A 27343-nucleotide genomic window follows, 5' to 3' on the forward strand; every position below is an offset into this window, starting at 1 on the left:
CGGTACCGGCTGAATAGGGCATGTCCATGTAAAAGATATACGGGGAATTCCACGCAATAAAAAAAAATAAAAACAGCCACGCTAAAAAGACACTTCAAAACGTACTTCATTTTGATTACATTTTTTACTATCCGTTTTTCCATGTATGAATGGCATCAGCTACATATAGTAAGACAGAGGGGCGTTTCACTCGTTCCGGCTGCTTTCCCAGGTGAGATAGTTTAAGGCACTTGTGAATTGAAGGAAAATTAGCGGGTACACTGTTCCGATGCTGGAATTATTTTTGGGATGAATGTGCGAAGGTACTCCGACATTGCTCATCCAAACATATTTCTATACTTCTTAATTCCATTTTTAGATTTGTGCATCTTTAGATATTACTGCAGTGTTGGAGCTAGGAACACAAGCATTTAGCTACGCCCGCAATAACGTCTGCTAAACATGTGTATGCTACTAATAACATTTGATTTGAGGTAAGCTACTTCTTGAAGTGATTTGTTTGACAATCAGATGAAGACCATGAACCAGTCATGAGGTTATGTTCATGGCACATTAAAAGAAAATGTTTAGTGAAATTACATATTTACTAGAAATCCCATTTACTTCTTAGCAGGGGGTGGTGGGGGGGCTCAAACTGGCCTCCAAATCACTATGTCCGCTCCTGTGTAGAAGACTTACTGATTTGGGTTAGACTATGAGTGAGGCTGTGCTTGGCCACTCGCTGGCAATGAGGATGTAGTGACAGACAGAACTTAATGTCAGCTCTAATAAGGATGGCACTGCATTTAGAGTGGTTAAAGAACATTAGCATCTGTCAATAGTAGCATTATTTAGTCACTGAATAAAGAGTCTTGCACGGTCTCCTGGTGCTCCAGATGTTCAGGATTGGCTTTAGCACAAGTACTGCATGGTACGGCTGGCTGCTGTTGTAACTGCACCAAACTAAAAATCTCTGAAGTGTCTGTTTTCTGGGGACTGTGAAAGGAGAGGCTACCTACTGTATCCATCGCCAACTTCATGGAGTGCCTTTTCGCCATCTAGTGGCCAAAAGCTGACAGAACTTCCACTGTAAATACACTTCCATGTAGCTAACAAAGGTCAGCTATCGCTTTTCCCATAAACCAAATTACAATGAACTCCACTACATACACTGAGTGTACAAAACAACGCCTTCCTAATAGTGAGTTGCACCCCCTTTTGCCCTCAGAACAGCATCAATTCATTGGGGCATGGACTCCACAAGGTGTCAAAAGTGTTGCACAGGAATGCTGGCCCATGTTGACTCCAATGCTTCCCACAGTTGTCTGGATGTCCTTTGAGTGGTGGACCATTCTTGAAACACACGGGAAACTGAAAAACCAAGCAGCGTTGCACAAACCGGTGTGCCTGGTATCTACTACCATACACCGTTTAAAGGCACTTCAAATCTTTGTCTTGCCAATTCACCCTCAATGGCACACATACACAATCAATGTCTCAATTGTCTCAAGGGTTAAAAATCCTTCTTTAACCCGTCTCCTCCCCTTCATCTACATTGAAGTGGATTTAACAAGTGACACCAATAAGGGATCATAGTTTTCACATGGTCAGTCTGAGTCATGGAAAGAGCAGGTGTTCATAATGTACATCTCATAAGACAAAAATATTCACAACTAAAAAAAGCATCAATAAATGAAAAAATGTCTGACCATGGCACAAAAGAAATCAGTCTTTGCTAAGAAATTTTAAACTGAACAGTGATATTTCCATTTAGATTTCATTTTAATAAAAATGAATTACATACAATAAAATATCCAGTGGTAACATTTGAGACAATTTTTTAAAAGTTAATTAAAATAAAAAAAATAAAAATCAGAACTCAGAAGAATTATTATTAAATATATATATTTTTCTGAAAATATGTATTTATTTTCAATAAGAGTGAGGTGAATTAAGACTGGCACAATGTGTGATTATGATGTTTGGACTGTATGGACCGTATTGCCAGCAGAGAGGATTCAAGTTCACAACTGGCATCTGCGTGTAACCCAGTCCAAAAACACCCGCTAGCCTCTACCACCTAGGCTTGTGTGTAGATCTAAAGGAAAATGTATAGGTATTAGCAGTGCAGTGAAAATTCCTTTCAGATTTTGATTAAGTTCCTAGGAGGTAAGGGATAGGGGCTGTTTCTGGACCGTGCCCATGTGTGTACAGTATGTGTGTCAGGAGTGAGGGTGTAAGTACATGATAGCCCCCGAATCCTCTAGTTTTTTTAAGGCTTCTGCTTCATGGGTAAGGTCGTGGTAGGAATCCTGAAACAGAACGAAAGGAAAGCCTAAACATATCACTTATTTTGGCAGATTTTTTTTTTTAAAACATACACACAAGTGCACTAAAAAAAATATACTACCATGGCGTAGAACACTTAGAGTTCATCCCTGACATGGGAGTTGAGTAAAATCCCATGTACACTCACCTTCATGGATTTCATAGTGTCATATCCATAGTAGTGTATAGGATACTTCTGGTTTTTGGATGCTGGATATCCAAACCCAGCTATGTGCACCACGTCACAGTAGTTGAGTGCCACAAACACGGCTAGGATCCCTGTGGTGGGGTGTACTGGTTTCTGTAGGAGTGAGAACCAAAACCAATGACAACTATGGTATGGTAACAGACATGTAGTATCGTGTTTGACACTAGGGGGTAGCAGGGACCTGTAAAAACTCATGAGTCCTCTAGTTCTGCACTTCTAGTACATTAGTTGGCATCACTGGTATATTACAGAGCAGTGTGCCCTTTCCTTAATGTGTACTGGGACAAAGGGAGATGGTATTATTACTTTTGTCTCCAGAACAATGTGAGGGGTGTCCCTGGTTTGATTCAGCTCTTGCTGACTTAAATGATGTATGTAATCATTACCCTTTGTTTACTCAACTACCCACCATTTCCAAGAAAGCTTCTTGTTCAGGTACATTAATCCACCCTACTGCTTTCCCAATAGACCCCTACTGAGGGTCTGCAGTATAAATCAGCCAAATAAAATGAAAATAAAACAAGACACAAAACCTTCAAAATGGCAGACCGAGCCAATACTGGGTGCAGGACCCTTTCTAAAGTAGATGTCTGTGTAAGAGGCACTTTTTAAACATCAATATTGTGACACAGGAATAAAACTTCCATTCTGCTCCTCCTATCAGTAACATGCATTCGATCTCTTTCCCCTGTTCGAGGCGAGACGCATCCTTTTTCCCCACGCAGGAAACTGACGTATCTGTCAGAGCGTGGCCCGCAAGGCTTTACGAGCATGCGGTCTGGGGTGGACATCCAACCCCAAGCCCTAAGGAGAGAGAAATTGGAAAGGACCAGTCAAGTTCTCAAACCCCTACTTCTCTTCATCACACCGTTGGGGACATTCCTCCAAACCAGGTTCCCAATGAGCCTGGCTGGGCTGGGTGCATTAGCCTAATGTGGTCGGTCAACGAGCACTCCAACTTCTGTAGTGCGTCGCATAGTTTGGACGTGGGCCCATGGAGCCTTGGTGAGAGGGGGTGAATATTGTCACTGCTGTTCCCCAGCCAGACCAGAGTGGTAGGAGTGGGATCTTTGTTTTAGAAAGGGGTGGGAGAGGCATTGGGGACTGACTGGCAGGGGCATTAGTTAGCCCTCTAGCCCTCAGCTCAGTCAGCCTCTATTGTAACCAGGGTGACTGCCTTCTGCTGCCTTCTCACAGGGCATGTGGATGACTGCCAACATGGCACCCACGGGGCGGGGTGAGAGAGGCAGGGGGGTTGTGGGTCTGCAGTCAGGTCCTCTTAGCCTCCTGCTGGCTGACGGGGCACACACAGGCTCCTCTGACCCAGGAAAGAGACAAGGCAGAGGAGAGAGTGGGGAAAGGGGTCAGGGCCGAGTGCTCGGAGTGGCCAATAGGGCCACGCAGATGGAGGGCTACTGTCGGACTGATCGCCTGCAGTACCCCTTCTTTACCACTGTTACCTTGGCTCAATGTTGTTTCAGCAGTCAAGGGTGCACAGCTTAGGGGCTCGCTGGGAGAACTAAACCTGGCTTTGTTCCATCTCAAAGACATCTCCACCATGCACTGAACAGGCTCTCTTGGCATATGGACCTCTTGGCCAATGAAAACATAATTCCACATTAGTTATAGTTCAAATCAATGTATCATGTATTTCAAAACCCAGAATTCCTCAGCCAAGCGGAGAATTGTGGTCCAAATTGTGAACAGAAAACAGCTCAATGGCTTACTATTAAAATGTAATCTGTCAAAATATTCTATTTCGCAATCATTTTTCTTGATTCCATTAGTTCTGTTGTTCCATTCTGCATATGTTCCACTGATATTTTCTGTTTTTCTTGCTCTTCCATTTCTGGGTAATCAGTAGAGCATTTGAAACTGACCTTCTCCTTTCCAAACTGTAGCTGGTAGAAATGCTTAGACAGCACAGAACACTGGCCCCTGTTCAACAACCAATTATTTTTAAGGATGTACTGAGAGGCCTAAAAAAAATCATCAAGGCCTTATCATTTAATGACGTTGATGATATGTCAAGAGGAGCAAAATGTTCATTTTTGCACTTATGTGGTACAAACACCATTCTTGACCTCAAGTCAAAAAGCCTGTTAGCTAAATAATATTCCATTTTAAGTGCTGTAGCTAATCAAATATTTCACCTTTGAGTACTGCAGTCTTTCAAGATTTTTGATAGAGCTTAAGTCCACTTCACAGATTTATTTTCTGCCCATATCCTGGTTCCCAAAGTAGATAGGAATAGACGGAGCTGGTCCCTTACCTGTTTTCTCTTTGGGTGAAGGGGGATTTGTAGCAGACTGCTGGCCGTCCCATGCAGGAAGTGAGGGTCCAGCACCCGGATGCGACTGGTACTGCCTAGCCAGATCTGTGGAGGGGGCTTCCAGAAACCCTTCCTCACCTGGCACACACACACACACACACACACACACGTTGATTAGCGAGTGCACACACACAGAGCCTATGTCTACACAATTGAGGCCCTGTTTTAGTCTCATTCTACTCAGTTTCTCAGGGCAACCTAGTCGATGTGTAAATGAGGGGATAATGACCCTATTCCTAATCATGCTAAGAGCGACCATAGCAGCCTGAGCTAAACCAGAGAGTGGGGGTGTTGGGGCTGCTGAGACCACAGTTTAAATTTTCAAGTAGGTTTGGCAAGGCTGCCATCGATTCTGCATATTTTGTCACTGCATGGCAAGTACCAGGGAAGCAGATAAAACGGAGGTGTGTGCACGCACACATCCAGTACCCTCTTCTCGTCGTACAGGATCTCCTTGAGCCAGCGGAGGTCCTGCTGTTTGAAAGGCACTAGGACCATGAGGGTGTCGGGGTCATTGTGCATGCTGGGGTTGTAGGAGGCCGACTCAGGGTAGAAGAGACGCATAGTGGTCTTGTTCCCCACGTCGTCCTCATAACCTCTGACGGGGGCGTCATTTAACCTGCACAGGAATACAGAAAGAGAAACCTTAGCCATTCCCTTCTATAAAAATAGTCATTAAACAGAGTAGTAGTTTAAATAGCATTGCGTGTACTACATTTGAATAAAAAAAGCAATACAAAAAACACAAGATTGCCATGTAACAGTGCAACTCTGGACAAAAATAAATTAACTTAAAGTTATTAAGTTTAGAGCTGTTCTACCCTCCCTCTAATGTAACAGAATTAACTCCACATTTCACCACCATGTATCAAAACAAGAATGGAGGTAGGAGAACGCTTTGTAGGAGAGCAGAACAACAAATGTCAATGAACTCGATTTCCTCGGCCTGTGAGATTAGCGTCTGAGAATGGGAGATGTGAGAACTGAGCTGAACAGAACAGAGCAGAGTGCATTGTGCCTGGATATGACCTAACGCTGGATATGACTTAACCCTAACCCTCAATATGACTCGGCAAAATTGTCTGGGCTGTTGGCAAGAGGCTTATACAAAACTCAAAATGCCTGTATTCAGTCAAAGGCTATAAATTAGATTTGGAGAGGGCACTGGGGTATTTTTCTGACGTGTAGACCAAATCCCCCTTTTAAAGAGACAGAGTTAACCCAACAGTATAGTGGTTACACAGAGAAAGGCATTAAAGCAAGGTCACCAGTCTGAGCTGGCCATTATGGTACAGCCACATTGACTGCATTACGCTTTCGCGGGAAATACGAATTAGATTATCCCTTGAGGACTACGCACCATAGAAAATCTGTTTGTTTTTTACTGGAATTGCTGGAAAAGGCCATTGGGGAAATGGCTAAACACTATTGCAGCTACAGACTGTACTCAGCCATATTACAATATCAAATTATATGGCTCGACTGTACGGCATTATATTGCACTCTATATAATGATATTGATTAGGAATAACACTATAGGGCAGGAACATCATTGGATCAATAAGGAAATAGTCCAAACGTAGTGCATCAGATAGATCTGATAAATTAAACAGAAGTGGTGAGTTATAGCAACAGTTCAATAGAAGAGAGAGGGAGGATGGACTTAATGACAATCGTGTGGTAGAAAAAAGGATGGAACCATTAGGCTTTATACTTACCGGATCACCACGTCATACTCGTTGATGATGCCGCCCAAGGAGCTGTTTTTAATGGCAAACCCATTTCCTATGACTGCACACGTTCTGCAGTCTAGACTGCGGACATAAAACAAAATTATTACAATCCATTTACTTTAGTGTTGCCTTTTCCATCATTTTAAAGTTCAAGGACACTGAGGGGTGACTAACTGCACATTACAGTAGAACTACTGGACAATTTCCAGAACTGCCATTGTAATAGTGACTGGTCACTGCTTGGGTTGACATTTGGCATTCTTGCTTGACATGAAGTCAATGAACTAAGGCAGCTTCCCTGTGGTACATTTGTCCACCCATTATAAACAAACACACACACAGGGATGATTTGAGTCATTATGTTAGCACAACATTTACACTACATTTAGGAGACACACACCAACATATATGGCTCTCAGACACATATCAGCTATCGGTGGTTCTTTGTGACCGTAACAATTATTGTAAGAAATAAAGTGGTTGATACGGCACACCAGAGGTTAACAACCTTGCTAATATGGCTAAGAATCACTCATCACATTACCTATCAATGCTGGCCGGCATTTTGTAATTGGCAATAATGGCTAAAACCTTCAGCAGCAGCAACTCTGGAAAAGAGAGAGGGATTAAACAAGGTGTGATCACATGGACTGACTGTAGATGCTGATAAATGTGTCGTAAACTCAACGCATGTCACACACACGTTATCTGGAAAGGGAGCATAAACCTAGTGGACATTGACTCCATAATGCTTCTCACAATCAAATTACTCTTAGTAAGCTAATAGTGTGTAGAGCATTAATATTTTTTGCTTTTTATTTAGTTTTGCCATTTTCTTTTTACATGTAGAAAACAATAAAAATAAATGCATACAAAGAGGACCCCCCTAGTCCCCATCCAACCTCCCGCATCCCTCCCACCCAGCAACTGAGGTTGCTTATAAGTCCCCCTCCCTCCTATCCATCCTCTGATTCCCCCTGTACCAACCCTTCCCCATGGGCCTGAAAGCATAGAAAGTAACAAAAGTCTAAATAAATACAGTATATAAATTGGTTTGAATGTGTGGGGATTTAGCAGAGCTTGTTCTTTACAGAGTCAAAGACTCAATTGTTCCTTGACTAGCACCATTCAGCCTATCTGTCAATAATTCTAAAAGTAATAACTTCTAATAGTATAGAGAGTGAGGTGGTTGCCATCTTAGAGCCAACATTTTTTTTTCTCACAGCAGTGCTGCCTGCCAGCAGTCATCTTCTCTGACTGATCGAGAGATTCATGGAGCTATCACCATCACGTAACATAGATGCAAAGCATTGAATATTTAAATTCATGCACTTCGAAATAAATTGTGTAACTTCATCATAGAAGCATTTAACTGCAGGGCACTCCCACATCATATGAAGGAATGGTTGTAGTTGGGAGTTGGGGGCAATTTCATCATAAAACATTTCCTTGGTGTTAAATACATTCTGTGAACAAACTTAAAAATGTATAAATTGATAGATTTGATTACGGGATGCCAAAGTCATATTTTTCTATATTTGGTTCCAGTGGTTCAAATTCAATTAGATCTGTGGACCATAGTTTAATGGCTAGCTCAGAATTTGTTTTTCGAAAGATGTTTATATATTATACTGATCTGGGCTTCTGAAAGAACTGATAATGTATTTATAAATCCCATCATTGGATGTTTCGGTAGTTGGGTTTCCCAAGGGACTACATTGAGCAGCTATAATGGCCTAAATTGTAAATTTAGAAAAAAGGAGTTACCTGGTAAAGTGATCTTTCAAATCTTGGAATGTTCTCAAATCATTAGTGTCCATGATAACAGCAAGGGTAAGGATTCCACATGTGGCTCCTTTATTTTCAGTGCAGCAAACTCTCTCCAGAAGTTCAGTGAGGATCTCTGAATGATCCAATGTTGACCTAAATGACTAATGATGATAAATACAATCCACCTGTGTGTAGTCAAGGCTCCGTATAAATGCACCTGCACTGTGATAGTCTTAGAGGTCCGTTAAAAGCGCAGAGAGCATCATGAAGAACAAGGAACACACCAGGCAGGTCCGAGATACTGTTGTGAAGAAGTTTAAAGCTGGATTTGGATACAAAAAGATTTCCCAGGCTTTAAACATCCCAAGGAGCACTGTGCAAGCGATAATATTGAAATGGAAGGAGTATCAGACCATTGCAAATCTACCAAGACCTGGCCGTCCCTCTAAACTTTCAGCTCATACAAGGAGAAGACTGATCAGAGATGCAGCCAAGAGGCCCATGATCACTCTGGATGAACTGCAGAGATCTACAGCTGAGGTGGGAGACTCTGTCCATAGGACAACAATTAGTCGTATATTGCACAAATCTGGCCTTTATGGAAGAGTGGCAAGAAGAAAGCCATTTCTTAAAGATATCCATAAAAAGTGTTGTTTAAAGTTTGCCACAAGCCACTTGGGAGACACACCAAACATGTGGAAGAAGGTGCTCTGGTCAGATGAAACCAAAATGGCACTTTTTGGCAACAATGCAAAACGTTATGTTTGGCGTAAAAGCAACACAGCTCATCACCCTGAACACACCATCCCCACTGTCAAACATGGTGGTGGCAGCATCATGGTTTGGGCCTGCTTTTCTTCAGCAGGGACAGGGAAGATGGTTAAAATTGATGGGAAGATGGATGGAGCCAAATACAGGACCATTCTGGAAGACAACCTGATGGAGTCTGCAAAAGACCTGAGACTGGGACGGAGATTTGTCTTCCAACAAGACAATGATCCAAAACATAAAGCAAAATCTACAATGGAATGGTTCAAAAATAAACATATCCAGGTGTTAGAATGGCCAAGTCAAAGTCCAGACCTGAATCCAATCGAGAATCTGTGGAAAGAACTGAAAACTGCTGTTCACAAATGCTCTCCATCCAACCTCACTGGGCTCGAGCTGTTTTGCAAGGAGGAATGGGAACAAAATTCAGTCTCTCGATGTGCAAAACTGATAGAGACATACCCCAAGCGACTTACAGTTGTAATCGCAGCAAAAGGTGGCGCTACAAAGTATTAACTTAAGGGGGCTGAATAATTTTGCACGCCCAATTTTTCAGTTTTTGATTTGTTAAAAAAGTTTGAAATATCCAATAAATGTCATTCCACTTCATGATTGTGTCCCACTTGTTGATTCTTCACAAAAAAATACAGTTTTATATCTTTATGTTTGAAGCCTGAAATGTGGCAAAAGGTCGCAAAGTTCAAGGGGGCCGAATACTTTCGCAAGGCACTGTATGAGCAATAATATGACCAAAGCGTAGTTTACATTGTTTAAGTGATATAAATCGGTGAAGATTTATCAGGGCCATAGGAGACAACATATTTTTCTCTACTCAGCCAGTAAAATAATAATGTCTAAACAAATTCAAGGTGGAGCAAAATGCTAGAGCTTGGAAATACAATTTAAAGTTTGGTACAAATAGTCCTCCTACCTCTTTGTAAATGTATTCATTTATCTGGGATTGTTTACATTTTGAAACAGGACTATGGATTTTTATCTAAATAGCTAAAAAGGTGGAGCCACGGGAAGCATTGAACTACAGAAATTCAGCCTTGGCAATAGTCATTTTGACAATAGATATGCTGCTGGTTAAAGCAACTGGGATATAATTCCACCTACTGAGGTCAGATTGAATACGTTAGTAGATTTGACAGAAATGTGTTATTTCCTTTGATTGACAAATTGCCTGGGAAAGAGGTTCAATGTATAATAAGAATAGCAGAGGTGAAATTGGATCACCTTGTCTGCTACTTCTAGTGATTCTGAACAGAACAGATAGTCTGTTATAACTATGGCTGAGGGATTGGCATATAGTATTTCAATAATATGAATGAAAATGGAGCCAATTCCTATATGTTCCAAAACAGACCAGAGATATGACCATTTTGGTCAATCAAAAGCTTTTTCTGCATCAAGAGATAATACAGCCCATAGTCGGAGGCTATCCGAGGATAAACGCTTTGGTCTGTGTGGCTCAATTTGGGCAAGTCATGAGATGACAACATTGTTGGAAAAAAGTTTATATCTGTGTTTATCAAAGATTGGGGGCGATAGAGAATACGATGGCATCCTTATTTTTACTTTTTGAAATAAAAGCAAATTTAGAATGAAATGTAATTTCCTAAACATGTTCCATTAAAGGCTTTGTGGGAAAAATGAAAACAAAGCAATTACACAATGAAATGAGAGCACATACCACTGCCTTTAATACCGTAGGGTAATGCAAGAGTGGACTGATTATGTCGCCAGAAGAAATCATCCAGTTTGAAGAAGAGCTGTGTTTGTCTGCTAATGCTGTATTAGAAACAAGGGAGAATAGATTTCACATTAAACACAGAAATACTGTACAATTCCTACTAAATATTCCACACTGCCAATGGCATGGAGATATACACCGTTGACCTGGCAGTTTTGTTTGTCATTAAACTGAAATGACCTTAATGGCCGTAATTCCTTCTCATTGTTCAATGTAATCAATCCGCATGTCTATTACATGCTGACCACACCGCTTGCATCACATGCAATGCAAAAAAAAAAAAAAGGTACACATACAGTTGATGTCGGGAGATGACATCCACCTTAGCCAAATACATTTAACTCAGTTTCACAATTTCTGACAGTTGATCCTAGTAAAAAAGTCCCTGTCTTAGGTCAGTTAGGATCACCACTTTATTTAAGAATGTGAAATTTCAGAATAATAGAGAGAATGATTCATTTAATATTTTATTTTTCATCACATTCCCAGTGGGTCAGAAGTTTACATACACTCAATTAGTATTTGGTAGCAATGCCTTTAAATTTGGTCAAACATTTCAGGTAGTCTTCCACAAGCCTCCCACAATAATTCGGGTGAATTTTGGCCCATTCCTCCTGACAGAGCTGGAGTAACTGAGTCAGGTCTGTAGGCCTCCTTGCTCGCACACGCTGTTTCAGTTCTGCACACAAATATTCTATGGGATTGAGGTCAGGGCTTGAATTTGTTGTCCTTAAGCCATTTTGCAACAACTTTGAGTCATTGTCCATTTGGAAGAAACATGTGACCAAGCTTTGCCTTCCTGACTGATGTCTGGAGATGTTGCTTCAATATATCCACAATTTTTCTTCCCTCCTGCAGCAAAGCACCGACATGATGCTGCCACCCCCATGCTTCACAGTTGGGACGGTGTTCTTCGGCTTGTAAGCCTCCGGCTTTTTCCTCCAAACACAACAATTATGGTCAAACAGTTCTATTTTTGTTTCGTCAGACCAGAGGATATTTCTCCAAAAAGTTATGGCGGTTTTGGAGCAGTGGCTTCTTCCTTGCTGAGCAGCCATTCAGGTTGTGTCAATATAAGACTCGTTGTACTGTGGATATAGATACTTTTGTATCCGTTTCCTCCAGCATCTTCACAAGGTGCATTTATGTTGTTCTGTGCTTGCACCAAAGTACGCTCATCTCTAGGAGACAGAATGAGTCTCCTTCCTGAGCGGTATGACGGCTGCGTGGTCCCATGGTGTTTATACTTGAGTACTATTGTTTGTACAGATGAACGTACGATCTTCAGGCGTTTGGAAATTTCTCCCAAAGATGAACCAGACTTGTGGAGGTCTACAATTTCCTTTCTGAGGTCTTGGCTGATTTCTTTTGATTTCCCATGATGTCAAGCAAAGAGGCACTGAGTTTGAAGGTAGGCCTTGAAATACACACAGGTACACCTCCAATTGACTCAAATAATGTCAATTAGCCTATCAGAAGCTTCCTAAGCCATGACATTACCTCTGGAATTTTGCAAGCTGTATAAAGGCAGTCAACTTAGTGTATGTAAACATCTGACCCACTGGAATTGTGATACAGTGAATTATATGTGAAATAATCTGTCTGTAAACAATTGTTGGAAAAATTACTTGTATCATGCACAAAGTAGATGTCCTAACCAACTTGCCAAAACTATAGTTTGTTAACTGGTTGAAAAACAAGCTTTAATGACTCCAACCTATGTGTATGTAAACTTCTGACTTCAACTGTACATGTTACTCAAACATTGCACCAACACTGCACGTACGCCTCAACGAGCATCTGCGTGGCCATGCGCTAAAATAGAACCCATTTCTATTTGTGACGCTCAACACAATGCAAGTCCGGCCTCTCCCATCTCCTCATTGGTTTTAGGAGCATAAACCCATGTGGGTGATTGAAAGATGAACTGATGTCCACACTCCAGTTGGTTGTAGTAATGTACCTTAAAGTTGGTTGCCAACCTCCATATAAAGTCCAAAGTAGTAAAGAAGTAGCCTGAAGGAGGAGAGATGACGAGAAAGGAATTTGGTTTACCGTTTTATCTGTGGATTAATTGTCTGAGTAGAGGAACTTGTGCATTTCAGGTAAAATAACAACCCTATGTTTATATCCTATGACAAATTAGCTAGCAACAGCAAGCTATCTAGCTAAATTGACAAATGTTTAATGCTTTTCGACCTATCCCCAAATGAATATAATTGGTTCAGAGTTTGTTTAGATATTTCAACCTGCGTGTCCTGATTGTGTCTTGTGTGGGGCTACAAAATCATGCGCACGATGGCGCCCGCATGCGTCTGGTTTGGTCAGCATGTTAGGCAGACAAAATGGTACTCATTATAAGCAAAGCTGATTTCAATAAATTTTTTCCCCTCAACACGTAACGTCTACATGATGTCATTCAGCAAGCATGACCCTCCTACTTTTGGGCTCCCGATTGGCGCAGCGGTATAAGGCACTACGGCTCAGTGCTAGAGGCTTTACTAAAGACACCCTAGTTCGAATCCAGGCTATATCACAACCGGCCTTGATTGGGAGTCCCGTAGAGCGGCGCACAATTGCCCCAGCATCGTCCGGGTTTGGCAGTCATTGTAAATAAGACATTTGTCCTGAACTGACTTGCCTAGTTAAATAAAGGTTCAAAATAAACTTATTTTTACTGCCAAGAAGAACAAAACAATGATATACAGTACTGAAACTCCAAGGAATGGGGTGAGACGAACATCATGCCCACACTAGTAATTAAATGTATGTGAAAACAGTCATGTCTGGCTTAGTCTCCTCATGTTAATTCTCTGGTTGGAATTTAACATGGAGGATTATGTTTTAGACACTAGCTGTTTACGAGTAAGTAACAGTCTTTCACTGTTCGTTGTGGAGACATTTATTACCATGCTGTGCCAGTTGTAGTTGTCAGTGAAAGACTAGGGGACATCTTGGGGGCTTCTAATCAGGAGTGACCTCGTTATTGCCTGATTTGCATGTGTAAAATGACCTGACCATCACTGCCACGCACATGAATCACAATCATTGGCAAACAGTATTGACCATGAGAAAATGGGGGGTTGCTGGCACAGTAGGACACAGATGGGCCATATCACTGTTGTACCCTTGAGCAGGGCACACAAACAGAACAGCTCCAGTACATACCCAATTGAATAAACTGATAATAGCAGAGTAAAAAAGAAAAAAAAAGAAAGGGGGACCAGTCAAGTATCCTTGACAAAAGGTACTCAGCAAGCCAGAGGAATATATTTGTCCATTGTCCTCCTGAAAAACATAATTGTGTGAATCGAAAGCTCCTTTAAAAATAGACTTGTCCTTAGAGGTCTGTTTTCAATGATGAGCCATCAGTTTCAACTTAAACGATTGTTACAGAAAATGTATTTTAATCTTTGGGCTGAAAATGATTTCCTTTCATAATAAAATTGTTCCTACTTGCAAAAAAATAATCTGATTTTTACTGGTGACTGGGTGAAAACAGCCCCCAAATGGACAGAGAAGCTGGCACCTGGCATTCCAGTAAAAGCATTGGCATCATCCCCACCCTCCTTGTTTTAAAGATAGACACTCCATTACTCACTTAAAATTGAGGCTCTCCCACTTCTGCTTTAGCCAGCCACCACACAGTGACTTGCTCGGAGTTGGAGGAGACTTGCTGGTGCCTCCATAGCTGAAACACAAGCACATGAATCACCACATTTGGAACAGAAACATATTACTTTAAAAAAAAATTTTTACTCAGCATGTCCAGTGACACTAGTTTAACAAAGAAAAAAAATGGCAAGTCTGGGTATCTATTGAAGGCCTAAATTGACCGCCATTTACCCACTTAAAGCTGTGGGTAGATTAGATGCTAGGCGAATGGAATGGTTGTCAACGTGATGTGACTCAGCAGTGGCCTTATTTCAAGGTTTCTCTTTCCTTCAGTAAAGCATAAATGAGTATCTGTGTGATTGGTCTATCTGCCACTCCACAGAGAGGGAGCTTCTAGGCGGTAGACCAGGGCTGAGGGCCGAGCAGCCTTACCTCTGGAGGAAGACATGGGAGCAGTAGTAGGAGACGAAGAACAGAACAATAGCGATCAGTCTAAAGCACCATGCTGGAGAGAGAACCACATGAATAGATTAGAAACCAACATCATGCTTTTCTTGTATAGCATGTGGTCAAATCCTAGTTTATGACATTGCAAATTGCTGCTAATTATGGCATGAGATCCAATCTGCAGGCAGGCAGGACTGCAAGCAGATTCTAACTTCCTACAGTACAGTATTACTAACTTAACTGGAGTGGAACGGAGGAGTGCTATTAATTGAGCCTTAAAGAAAAAAAAAAACAGCAGACCCAAGAACTTAGTTCCCATATCAAACAACTCTGCCAAACAAAAGTCCCCTCTACCTCCACATGAGAAACATCTCAGACCACAACCATTCTCTCATCTGATAGGGCACTATCTGGGCTGGGGAGTGTATCTACATGTATAGGGGATTGGGAGGGAGGGTAGTCCTCCAACTCAAAGACATACTTCCCACACGTTTCTTACAGAAATACAAATGGCTGCTTACTTGAAGGCAAACACGTAGTGCCAAACTAAACACGGTCTCCATCGAGCTGAATCTGCTTTCTGGGACTCCCATTAACTGAGCCAGAGAAACCTTGAAATGGCTTTTCATTTTCAGCACAGCAGCTATAGTCAAACCAAAATGAGCTGGTGTAAATTGCAAAAGCAAGTATCCGGCTCGGAGGGCAAGGCGAATGTGTTTTCTGTCAAAGGAGACAATATGAGAAGCCCAGATCAAGGCAGCGCCAAACTGTGTGTTTCTGTATGATGATCATAACACATCCAGGAACATCGGGATTATACATGACAGGCTTGGAATGTGTCTTATAGTATATACACAATGGCTGAATTAATGTGTAAGACAAAGTATGTGAGAGCTATAACACAAGGATGTTATTGTGCAACACTACATCCACCAAAATCTTGAGCGAATTGAAATGAAACTGTACTGGGCTAGAGTTGTACAAATACTGTAATCCTTTGATAAAAAGAAAAGTAAAGAAAATCCAAGAAGACAAATGTAATGTACAACTGCCACAAATGAAGAGACAGGGGTTCAATGTGTGATAAAAGTATTTTATGTACAGTGCTATTAACCACCCACTGTAAGGAAGCAGCGGGGGAGCTTACGTTTAGCAGTCTTTAGGGACATCTTCATATGCTCCGTCGCTCTCTCATCTCAGTCCTGCGCATGTTACCCTGAGGGAGGAGGAACAACATATTAGCACCAAAAACATCTGGCTCAATCGGACAGCAGTGGCACGAGCCAATTAAAATTAACCAAGCGCCTTAAACGGCACCATAAATGACATCTTTCTCCTTCCGGATGATAAATGAGCAGCTGGAAGTGAGCTGAAACACCAAGGCAATACGTAGACTGTGCTCATTGTGAAAAAAGTGGAATTGTCTGCAACCAGTGTCCATCCACCAGAAAGCAGTAACCAGTCCAGTAACCAGACAGCGTGGCAGATCGATGTATAGAGAGACACACACACACGAGCGAGCGAACGCACCAGACACACACAGCGAGACAGAGCGAGAGAGAGTCATGCTCAACATGAGTTCCTGATATATTTAATATTTTTTGTTTTTAGAATGAGATAAACACTAATCAAAAAACAATTCCAGACAAGTGATGAACTCTATTCATTCAGAATAGAAAAAAGTAACTTTGCACCTCAAGTTTAGAAGTTGACTCTAGCTAGCTAGCTACACAACAAAGACCTAGCCAGCAGACTAACAAGCTAGCCAGAAGAAATGAGCTAGAACAAACGTAGCAAGGGGAGTTAATAAAACTACATCAAAACGACCAAACTGAGTGAGTAAACCAAAAAGGAGCACGGACTAACTTTAAACATATCTTGTTTTTGTGTGTAAAGATTTGTCACTTTTTTCTGGTTTTTGAACTAAATTAGAGCTAGCTAGCAACAGCAGCAGACAAACAAATCGGTTGCTATGGCAACAGTGCAGCAGGACAAAGCAGTAGCAGAGGCCACAGGCACCATGTCCCCACTCACCCTCAGCGCTGAATCCATTCTCTATCCTCCAGAGGCCAAAAATTACAATAGCTTTTAAACAGAAACTTCTAAATGGGAGGCCAGAAACCATTTTTCGCAGATCTCTACAAAAACGGTGATGTGAGTAATCTCATCTTCCTCACTGACCGGGCAAATGCATGGTGCTCAGCAGTGTGCTCTCACTACCCATCCATAAAGAAAGAGGGAATCTAATGGGTGGAAGCTGAAAATCAAAGAGACAGACAACCCTGACAGCACCATGATAACAATCAACCTCTACAAGACTGGGACTGTCATGGTGCAAGGTAATCTTAGGCTGTTTGAAACAGACTTTCAGACAATTAAGGAGAGAGCAGGATACCACCAGTGACATGCCCTCCCACAAGACAGAATCCACCAGCACCACCCTCACCCCTATTAAAAAGGCATATCCAGCACCTCTTCCCACCATAGTGGAGGACACGCCCCAGGAGGAGAGCAACCCCCTCAGTGCAGAGCAGGCTCAGGCCCTCACCACCATGGCTGCCATGAGGTCACCAAACTGGAGGGGGAGGTGGTCCTGCTGAGGGAGAGCATGAGAAACCAGCAACCAGACAACCACACCTTAGAGGAGCTACTAACCAAGGTGCGGACAGAGCAGGACAGCAGCCTTGCAACACAGCTGAACGAGGTTCAGCAAGAGAGAGCTCTGATCTCAAGAGAGCTGGCTGATCTAACAAAAGAGGTGAGAGAGCTCCAAAAAGACAGGCAGAACAGTAATAACGATCTGACCACACTAAGAGAGGAGCTGCAGGAGAGAAAGAGAACACAGGACAGACTGCAGAAGCAGCTAGATCACCATTATGACTTGCCCTCACACAGCAGAGAAGCCTAGCTCAACCAGCCAGGCCTCCCCAGCCCTGCCTGCTGCACCCCTCCTCCCCAGCCAACAGAACAGCCTCCCACTGACAGCGGCACAGGCCAGCCACACCCCAGCTCCAACACCCACCAGCCCCCCCTCTTCCCCCTCCAGTCCAGAAGAAACACTGGCTGACATCGTCCTATTGAGGGACTCAAATACTCATATCAAACATCTCCAATCTAAAATCAAATCTAGAGTCGGCTTTCTATTCCGCAACAAAGCCTCCTTCACTCACGCCGCCAAACTTACCCTAGTAAAACTGACTATCCTACCGATCCTCAACTTCGGCAATGTCATCTACAAAATAGCTTCCAACACTCTACTCAGCAAACTGGATGCAGTTTATCACAGTGCCATCCGTTTTGTTACTAAAGCACCTTATACCACCCGCCACTGCGACCTGTATGCGGTAGTTGGCTGGCCCTCGCTACATATTCGTCGCCAGACCCACTGGCTCCAGGTCATCTACAAGTCCATGCTAGGTAAAGCTCCGCCTTTTCTCAGTTCACTGGTCACGATGGCAACACCCATCCGTAGCACGCGCTCCAGCAGGTGTATCTCACTGATCATCCCTACAGCCAACACCTCATTTGGCCGCCTTTCGTTCCAGTTCTCTGCTGCCTGTGACTGGAATGAATTGCAAATTATTTTTTTATTTTTTTTAAATCGCTGAAGGTGGAGACTTTTATCTCCCTCACCAACGTCAAACATCTGCTATCTGAGCAGCTAACCGATCGCTGCAGCTGTACATAGTCTATCGGTAAATAGCCCACCCAATTTTACCTACCTCTTCCCCATACTGTTTATATCGATTTACTTTTCTGCTCTTTTACACACCAATATCTCTACCTGTACATGACCATCTGATCATTTATCACTCCAGTGTTAATCTGCAAAATTGTAATTATTCTCCTACCTCCTCATGCCTTTTGCACACAATGTATATAGACTTTTTTTCTCTACTGTGTTATTGACTTGTTAATTGTTTACTCCATGTGTAACTCTGTTGTCTGTTCACACTGCTATGCTTTATCTTGGCCAGGACAGTTGCAAATGAGAACTTGTTCTCAACTAACCTACCTGGTTAAATAAAAAAATACAAGTTTGTTCAGGAGAAGAAACATTTCCCTAGACACAATGACAAAGTTGTGGTGCCCAACAATGCAGAGTGCCATGGAGCTGCTCGATAAGGGCCATCTTGGGTCGCCAAGCCACAATCATACACACCGGAAGCAACGACCTGCGTGCTCAGCAGGAGAGGGTGGCGACTTCACTACGGGGTGTGATTGAGAAGGCCTCGGCAATCTTCCCCAACTCAAGAATTGTGGTGTCAACCCTTCTACAGAGGAAGGACTTCCACCCTGCCACAATCCAAAGAATAAATGCCAGCCTCTCCCGGGACTGTGGCCTGCGACCCAATGCACACCTGGCCCACCATCCCACCCTCAATCTGGACTGTCTCTATGACTATGTTCACCTGTACAGGGAGACAGTCCCCATCCTTGCCAAGACTCAAGGACGTTGCTTTAAACCGCAGCCCGACCTCTCCACCCAGGAACAGCGGAGTAATCTCCACCCCTCCGAGATCACTGAGACAACACCCCAGACCAGCACCCTGGACCCCCCCAGCCACGGTCACAGCACCAATCTCAATGCCCACCCCAGCTTCAGAGCCACCCAGATGAGGCTTCCCTCCCCCCAGCCCCCCACCACAGACCCACACTTGGAGGAGCCACAGCCCAGCAGGCAGAGCTACGCACAGGCTGTGAGGAGCAACTGGTCCAGCCCCCACCAGCGAAATGAGTGACATTAAACAAATGCTGAGTCTACTATGCTCACATGTGATAGGCCGAGGGTCATGGTGAGCACAAGAACTCCACCATCCTCACACTACATCCACCCAAGTGGCATGACACAAATGCTATCTTAAATGATAAATCACATTTGAATAATAAGAGTTTACGTTAATTTAAAAATCGTAATTTAATAGTCCTTGTTGGATTGAGAGTGTCATTTTGAAGAAAATTAGTCACTTTCAGGCCCAAGGCAACATGCTGGTCTGTGGAGACCTGAATGCTAGAACAGCAGAAGAACAAGACACTATAAACAGTCATGGGGATAAACACCTACCAGGAAGCAACAAGCTTTCCCTCCCCACATACCCCCACAGAAACATCTATGACAAAGGGAAAAACAAAAATGGAGCACAGCTTGTGAAGCTCTGGGTCTGTACATAGTCAATGGTAGGCTGAGGGGGGACTCTTTTGGTAGGTACACCTACAGCTCATCCCTTGGCAGCAGCACTGTAGACTACTTCCTCACTGACCTAAACCCAGAGTCTTTCAGAGCCGTCGGTCAGCCCAGTAACACCTCTCTCAAACCACAGTAAAATCAGTGTATCTGAGAAGAGCGGAACCCAACCATGAAGCATCACGGACCAATAAATGACAGGGTACTAAACAGGCCTATAGATGGAAGGCAAACAATCTACCAAAAAGCAATTAGCCAAAAAAATACAATCTCTCCTGGACAACTTTTTAGCCTGAACATTCTCCTTCAGCAATGAAGGTGTAAATTTGGCTGTTTGGAACAAACTATATATTTGACAAATTAGCCTCCTTGGCTAATCTAAAGAAGCATGAGAGCAAACCAGAAATAAGACAATGACAAATGGTTTAATAGCAAAAATCAAAGAAAGTCATTGAGAAGTATATCTAATCAAAAACACAGAACCAGACAACAAAAATATACACCTTCAATACGGGGAAACACTGAAGCAATACAAAACACACCCGAACAACAAAAAAAGAACAGCACATTAGAAATCAACTGGATGGAATTGAGGAATCAAACCACTTCTGGGAGAATTGGAATAAAATTAAACATCTCATCAGGAGGAATTGGCTATCCAAAAAAGTAATATGTGGAGAAATCACTTTGCAAACCTCTACAGCAATATAACAAAGAGCCCAGAACAAAAATATATACAATAAAAATGACAAATCCTTGAATCAGTAGTCAAAGACTGTGGATACCCCAATTAAAGAAGAATTATTGGAAAAACTATGCACTGGTATCACCCTACACAACACTGAAATCAAATGTCTGCTCTTCGCAGATGACCTGGTGCTGCTGTCTCCCACTAAAGGAGGGTTACAGCAGCACCTAGATCATCTTCACAGGTTCTGTCAGACCTGGGCTCTGACTGTTAAGCTAAAAAAATATATATGTAATGATATTCCAAAAAAAGGTCCAGAAATCAGGATGACAAATATAAATCTACTTGGACACAGTTCTATTAGAACACACATCTAGGACTAAATATCAGCAACACAGGTAGCTTTCACATGGCTGTGAATGAGCTGAGAGAAAGCAAGAAGAGCATTCTATGCCATTAAAAGGAACATCAAAATCTAAATTCCAATTAGAATCTGGCTCAATTTTCAAATCAGTTATAGAACCAATTGCTCTATATGGCAGAGAAGTATGGGGTACAATCTCTAAAAATAAATTTACCAAAAGGGACAAACATCCAATCAAGACTGTATTGCAAGTCCAAATAACGCATGTAGAGCAGAATTGGGCCAATAACCCCTCATTCGAATAGAAAAAAAGGAGGCATCAAATTTTACAACCATCTAAAAAAAAGTGACCCCAAAACATTCCATCACACAGCTCTACAATGTCAAGAGATGAAACAAGAGAAAAGTCCCCTCAGCCAACTGGTTCTGAGGCTCAGTTCACTAACCCAAACCAACCCCATAGAGCCTCAGGACAACACTCAGAAAATCTGGCCCAACCAAATCATCACAAAACAAAAATATATCACCTATTGGAAAGACAAAAAAATATAAGTAAACATCAATGCTATTTGGCTCTAAACAGACAGTACATGGTGGCAGACTGACAGAAAAGTGAGGAAAACACTGACTAGGTACAGACTCAGTGAGCACAGTCTGGCTATAGAGACCGGTCGTCACAGACAAACCTGGTTGCCCAGAGAGGACAGGCTGTGCTCACTCTGCTCCAGGGGAGAGGTAGAGACAGAGCTGCATTCTATGCCATCAAAAGGAACATAAAATTCAACATACCAATTAGGATCTGACAAAAAAAACACTTGAATCAGTTAGAACCCATTGCCCTTTATGGGTGTGAGGTCTGGGACAAACACCAATTTGAGACTCTGCATGCAGAATTCTGCAAGAATAACCTCAGTGTACAACGTAGAACACCAAATAATGAATACAGAGCAGAATTAGGCCGATACCCGCTACAACCACCTAAAAGGAAGCGATCCCAAACCTTCCATAACAAAGCAGTCACCTACAGAGAAATTAACCTGGAGAAGAATCCCCTAAGCAAGCTGGTCCTGGGGCGCTGTTCACAAACACACCCCACAGAGACCCAGGACATCAACACAATTAGACTCAACCAAAATCACGAGAAAACAAAAAGCTAATTACTTAACACATTGGAAAGAATAATAATAAAAAATAATAAAAAGCAAACTAGAATGCTATTTGGCCCTAAACAGAGCGTACACAGTGGCAGAATACCTGACCACTGTGTCATGACGTTGCCCTCTTTGGGTACAGCGAGCACCATCACCCTCTCTCTGCTCCTACAACCAGGCTGCTGTGGTCAGAGAGGTCGTAAATTCCTAGGGAAGACCCTGCCTCATGGCCACACAGTATAGAGACAGAGTGACGTTTCATAGAGAACAAAGGCATTTCTTCCACCTCACAGAACTTGAGGTCCGAACAACATTTATGTTCTGGAGAAGGTATAGAAGATCGGTGAAGAAACCAGCTACGAACTGGTCCATTTGTTACATTTTGGTGAAGCTCATGGGAGACGGTGCGGCCACATTACCATAACGCTGTTTATATATTAGCCTCAGATATGAGGTTGACATCTAATTGTTGTATAAGATGAAAGAGTGAGGATGATACTGTTTGTAAAATTGTGTAATGTGATTTGACTGTTTAACTTTTTTGGGATAGGGGGCAGAATTTTCACTTTTGGATGAATAACGTGCCCAGAGTGAACTGCCTCCTACTCTGTCCCAGATCATAATATATGCTTATTATTATTGGATAGAATACACTCGAGGTTCTAAAACAGTTTGAATGATGTCTGAGTATAACAGAACTCATATGGTAGGCAAAAACCTGAGAAAAATCCAACCAGGAAGTGGGATATCTGAAGTTGGTCGATTTTCAACTCATCACCTATTGTAATCCCAGTGGGATATGGATCCGTTTGCACTTCCTACAGCTTCCACTAGATGTCAACAGCCTGTAGAACCTTGAATGAAGCTTCTACTCTGATGTGGGGACGGATGAGAGGGGACTGAGTCAGTGGTCTGGCAGAGAACCAGGTCCTGGTCATGCGCATTCCACATGATATCGACTTGCATTCCATTACTTCTATAGACACAAAGGAATTCTCCGGTTGGAACGTTATTGAATATTTATGAAAAAAACATCCTAATGATTGATTCTAAAAACTTAGTTTGACAAGTTTATTCGACCTGTAATATAACTTTGAAGTTTTCGTCTGACTGGACCTACACGAGCGTTTGGATATGTGTACTAAACGTACTAACAAAAGTAGCTACTTGGACATAATCGAACAAAACAACAATTTATTGTGGAACTAGGATTCCTGGGAGTGCATTCTGATGAAGATCAAAGGTAAGAGAATATTTATAATGTAATTTCGTATTTCTGTTGACTCCAACATGGCGAAGAAATGTTGTTTCTATCTGAGCACCATTTCAGATTATTGCATGGTTTGCTTTTTCCGTAAAGTTTGTTTGAAACTGACACAGCGGTTGCATTTAGAACAAGTGTATCTTTAATACTATGTAAAACATGCATCTTTCATCAATGTTTATGAGTATTTCTGTTATTTGATGTGGCTCTCTGCAATTTCTCTGGATATTTTGGAGGCATTTCTGAACATGGCGCCAATGTAAAACAGATGTTTGGATATAAATATGCACATTATCAAACAAAACACATACACTGCTCAAAAAAATAAAGGGAACACTAAAATAACACATCCTAGATCTGAATGAAATATTCTTATTAAATAGTTTTTACTTTACATAGTTGAATGTGCTGACAACAAATCACGCTAAAATAATCAATGGAAATCAAATTTATCAACCCATGGAGGGTCTGGATTTGGAGTCACACTCAAAATTAAAGTGGAAAACTACACTACAGGCTGATCAAACTTTGATGTAATGTCCTTAAAACGAGTCAAAATGAGGCTCAGTAGTGTGTGTGGCCTCCACGTGCCTGTATGACCTCCCTACAACGCCTGGGCATGCTCCTGATGAGGTGGCGGATGGTCTCCTGAGGGATCTCCTCCCAGACCTGGACTAAAGCATCCGCCAACTCCTGGACAGTCTGTGGTGTAACGTTGCGTTGGTGGATGGAGCGAGACATGATGTCCCAGATGTGCTCAATTGGATTCAGGTCTGGGGAACGGGCGGGCCAGTCCATAGCATCAATGCCTTCCTCTTGCAGGATCTGCTGGCACACTCCAGCCACATGAGGTCTAGCATTGTCTTGCTTTAGGAGGAACCCAGGGCCAACCGCACCAGCATATGGTCTCACAAGGGGTCTGAGGATCTCATCTCGGTACCTAATGGCAGTCAGGCTACCTCTGGCGAGCACTTGAAGGGCTGTGCAGCCCCCAAAAGAAATGCCACCCCACACCATGACTGACCCACCGCCAAACCGGTCATGTTGGAGGATGTTGCAGGCAGCAGAATGTTCTCCACCGCGTCTCCAGACTGTCACATGTGCTCAGTGTGAACCTGCTTTCATCTGTGAAGAGCACAGGGCGCCAGTGGCAAATTAGCCAATCTTGGTGTTCTCTGGCAAATAAAAAACATCCTGCACGGTGTTGAGCTGTAAGCACAACCCCTTCCTGTGGACGTCGGGCCCTCATACCACCCTCATGGAGTCTGTTTCTTATCGTTTGAGCAGACACATGCACATTTGTGGCCTGCTGGAGGTCATTTTGCAGGGCTCTGGCAGTGCTCCTCCTTGCACAAAGGCGGAGGTAGCGGTCCTGCTGCTGGGTTGTTGCCCTTCTACGGCCTCCTCCACGTCTCCTGATGTACTGGCCTGTCTCCTGGTAGCGCCTCCATGCTCTGGACACGTCGCTGACAGACACAGCAAACCTTCTTGCCACAGCTCGCATTGATGTGGCTAGTGGCTCAGCTCGCACTGAGCCACTTGTGTGGGTTGTAGACTCCGTCTCATGCTACCACTAGAGTGAAAGCACCGCCAGCATTTAAAAGTGACCAAAACATCAGCCAGGAAGCATAGGAACTGAGAAGTGGTCTGTGGTCCCCACCTGCAGAACCACTCCTTTATTGGGGCTGTCTTGCTAATTGCCTATAATTTCCACCTGTTGTCTATTCCATTTGCACAACAGCATGTGAAATGTATTGTCAATCAGTGTTGCTTCCTAAGTGGACAGTTTGATTTCACAGAAGTGCGATTGACTTAGAGTTATATTGTGTTGTTTAAGTGTTCCCTTTATTTTTTTGAGCAGGGTATATTGTGTAACATGATGTCCTATGAGTGTCATCTGATGAAGATCAAAGGTTAGTGAATAATTCTCTCCATTTCTGTTTTTTGTGACTCCTATCTTTGGCTGGGAAAATGGCTGTGTGTTTTTTGGATTTGGTGTGATCTAACAATCATATGTTGTGATTTCACTGTAAAGCATTTTTTTAAATTATTATTATTTATTTTTTAAACAGACACCATGGGTAGATTAACAAGAAGTGTTTCATTTGCTGTATTGGACTTGTTAAGGAAACACCACAATGCTCTCGGGTTGCTGGATCTCTCAATGTTAATCTGAGAAAACAAAATCTATTGAAGTGAACATTAGTAATCTCATTATGCACTAACTATGCTACTCTTTATAACCAGTCATACCTTTCAATACTAGGACCAGTGGGCTGACCTACAAGAAACTGAACACGCACTGTGTGTTGCTGTATAAGACTATAGGCATATACATTTCAGTTTTTTATATATGTTATATCATGCTTAGGCCTAATCCAATAATGCTGAGGACACTAAAGTCATTAATAGAAAACAAGACTATCAGCACTCTTACATACAATCAAAGAAAGAAAAAAATATACAGCCTAACAGTTTTACATTTTCACTGTTGTGTAGAGCTTCACTAGTTTGTTATCTTTCAGAAAAAACAATGATTTAGCTGAATATAACACAATGGACATTGCATGTTGCTCAACATGCATGTCAGTTTGCGGACAGTCATAACTGCCAAGGCCAACCTCATTGCACTTAATTTCATGGGCCAGATTTCATTTCAGGGGGCAACTCACGACATGTCCCTGCTGACAGGGAGACAGCATGTGGGGAATCAAACTAAATAGACGCTCTCGTGATTCTGTTAACAGACTGCTTAGGGAGACTATAGGGAAGTGAAAATGAAAGGATAACATCTTCCACCATCCCGGACCCAATGTTACAACTTCCACAACCATTTTTCAAACTTTCATAAAACAATTGTGAAGCCATCCAACTGCCATGTTGCACTTGTTTTTAGTTTTTCACTAAGTTTTTCCAACAAAATACGGTTTTGTTGAGTGTGCCCTGTTTCTGTCTCAATTAATGTGCTGTAACTTGGCAACAAAACAGCATAACATTTACAAATTGGTTATTAGCTAAAGTATTAATCCTATGCTAAACAAATCGATTCGCAAACGGATGTCAAAGTAAGTTCAGAAAAGTATACATTAAGCATTTTGATTTAAGAACTTTTAAATTAAAATAGGTTTTAGTTGCCTCTATGCGATTGCATGGCATGCAACCGCTATTTCCTGAATTATTAAAATTAGCCAGCTAAATCACAGTATTTGGCAGCTGTGGTTGATAGAAGAAAAACTTTAAAAAGCAAATGGGAATTCACTTACCAGCAATGTAGTTAACAAATGTGGCAATCCGAAGCAGAATAGCATAGGCATGTAAGCGAACGTTAGTAACGTTAAACTCTATCTCTGAGATGCAAGAAATAGGCGTTTTTATGCGCCAAGTGGGAGGCGCCGTGGTTTCCGTTTCAATGATTATGGCTACACGACTTGAAAACATGGACACATACCACATTTAAGAAGCAAATACTTTTTCATATCAAATTCATAATATGTTGGCTGTAATCTAACGGGCTGCTAACTCCGCAGGCAGAGTGAACGATCCATTGGAATGTAGTCAGCACAACGCCTACCCTTTTTCAAAATGTTTATTTTTGGCACATGCGCAGCGCATGCAGTTCTTGAGCCACTTACAGAAAATGATTCATCAATTTATTGATTGAATGCTGTCTGTATTTAAAGTAGTTCTGAAGTAAGTACAATTAAATGTGCTTTTTTTCCTGTGAACTACAAACACACGTTTCACACATTCTCAAG

General features: G+C 42.3%; 1 protein-coding gene across 1 annotated transcript; it reads right to left on the reverse strand.

The window, feature by feature from the left end:
• Positions 1 to 1742: 1742 nt before the first annotated feature.
• On the reverse strand, positions 1743 to 27139 carry LOC112265615 (CMP-N-acetylneuraminate-beta-galactosamide-alpha-2,3-sialyltransferase 4). The gene is made up of 11 exons (XM_024443117.2): positions 26852 to 27139; positions 16084 to 16152; positions 14922 to 14994; positions 14476 to 14565; positions 10815 to 10912; positions 7125 to 7188; positions 6566 to 6661; positions 5277 to 5466; positions 4788 to 4925; positions 2456 to 2608; positions 1743 to 2291 (listed from the first exon to the last, which is right to left on the reverse strand). Exons 2-11 carry the CDS (start codon positions 16109 to 16111, stop codon positions 2202 to 2204), a joined length of 1020 nt encoding a protein of 339 aa, XP_024298885.1. The 5' UTR covers positions 16112 to 16152; positions 26852 to 27139; the 3' UTR covers positions 1743 to 2201.
• Between the last annotated feature and the right edge of the window lie 204 nt (positions 27140 to 27343).

Source organism: Oncorhynchus tshawytscha, linkage group LG13 (genome assembly GCF_018296145.1).
Source record: "Oncorhynchus tshawytscha isolate Ot180627B linkage group LG13, Otsh_v2.0, whole genome shotgun sequence".
Taxonomy (NCBI): domain Eukaryota; kingdom Metazoa; phylum Chordata; class Actinopteri; order Salmoniformes; family Salmonidae; genus Oncorhynchus; species Oncorhynchus tshawytscha.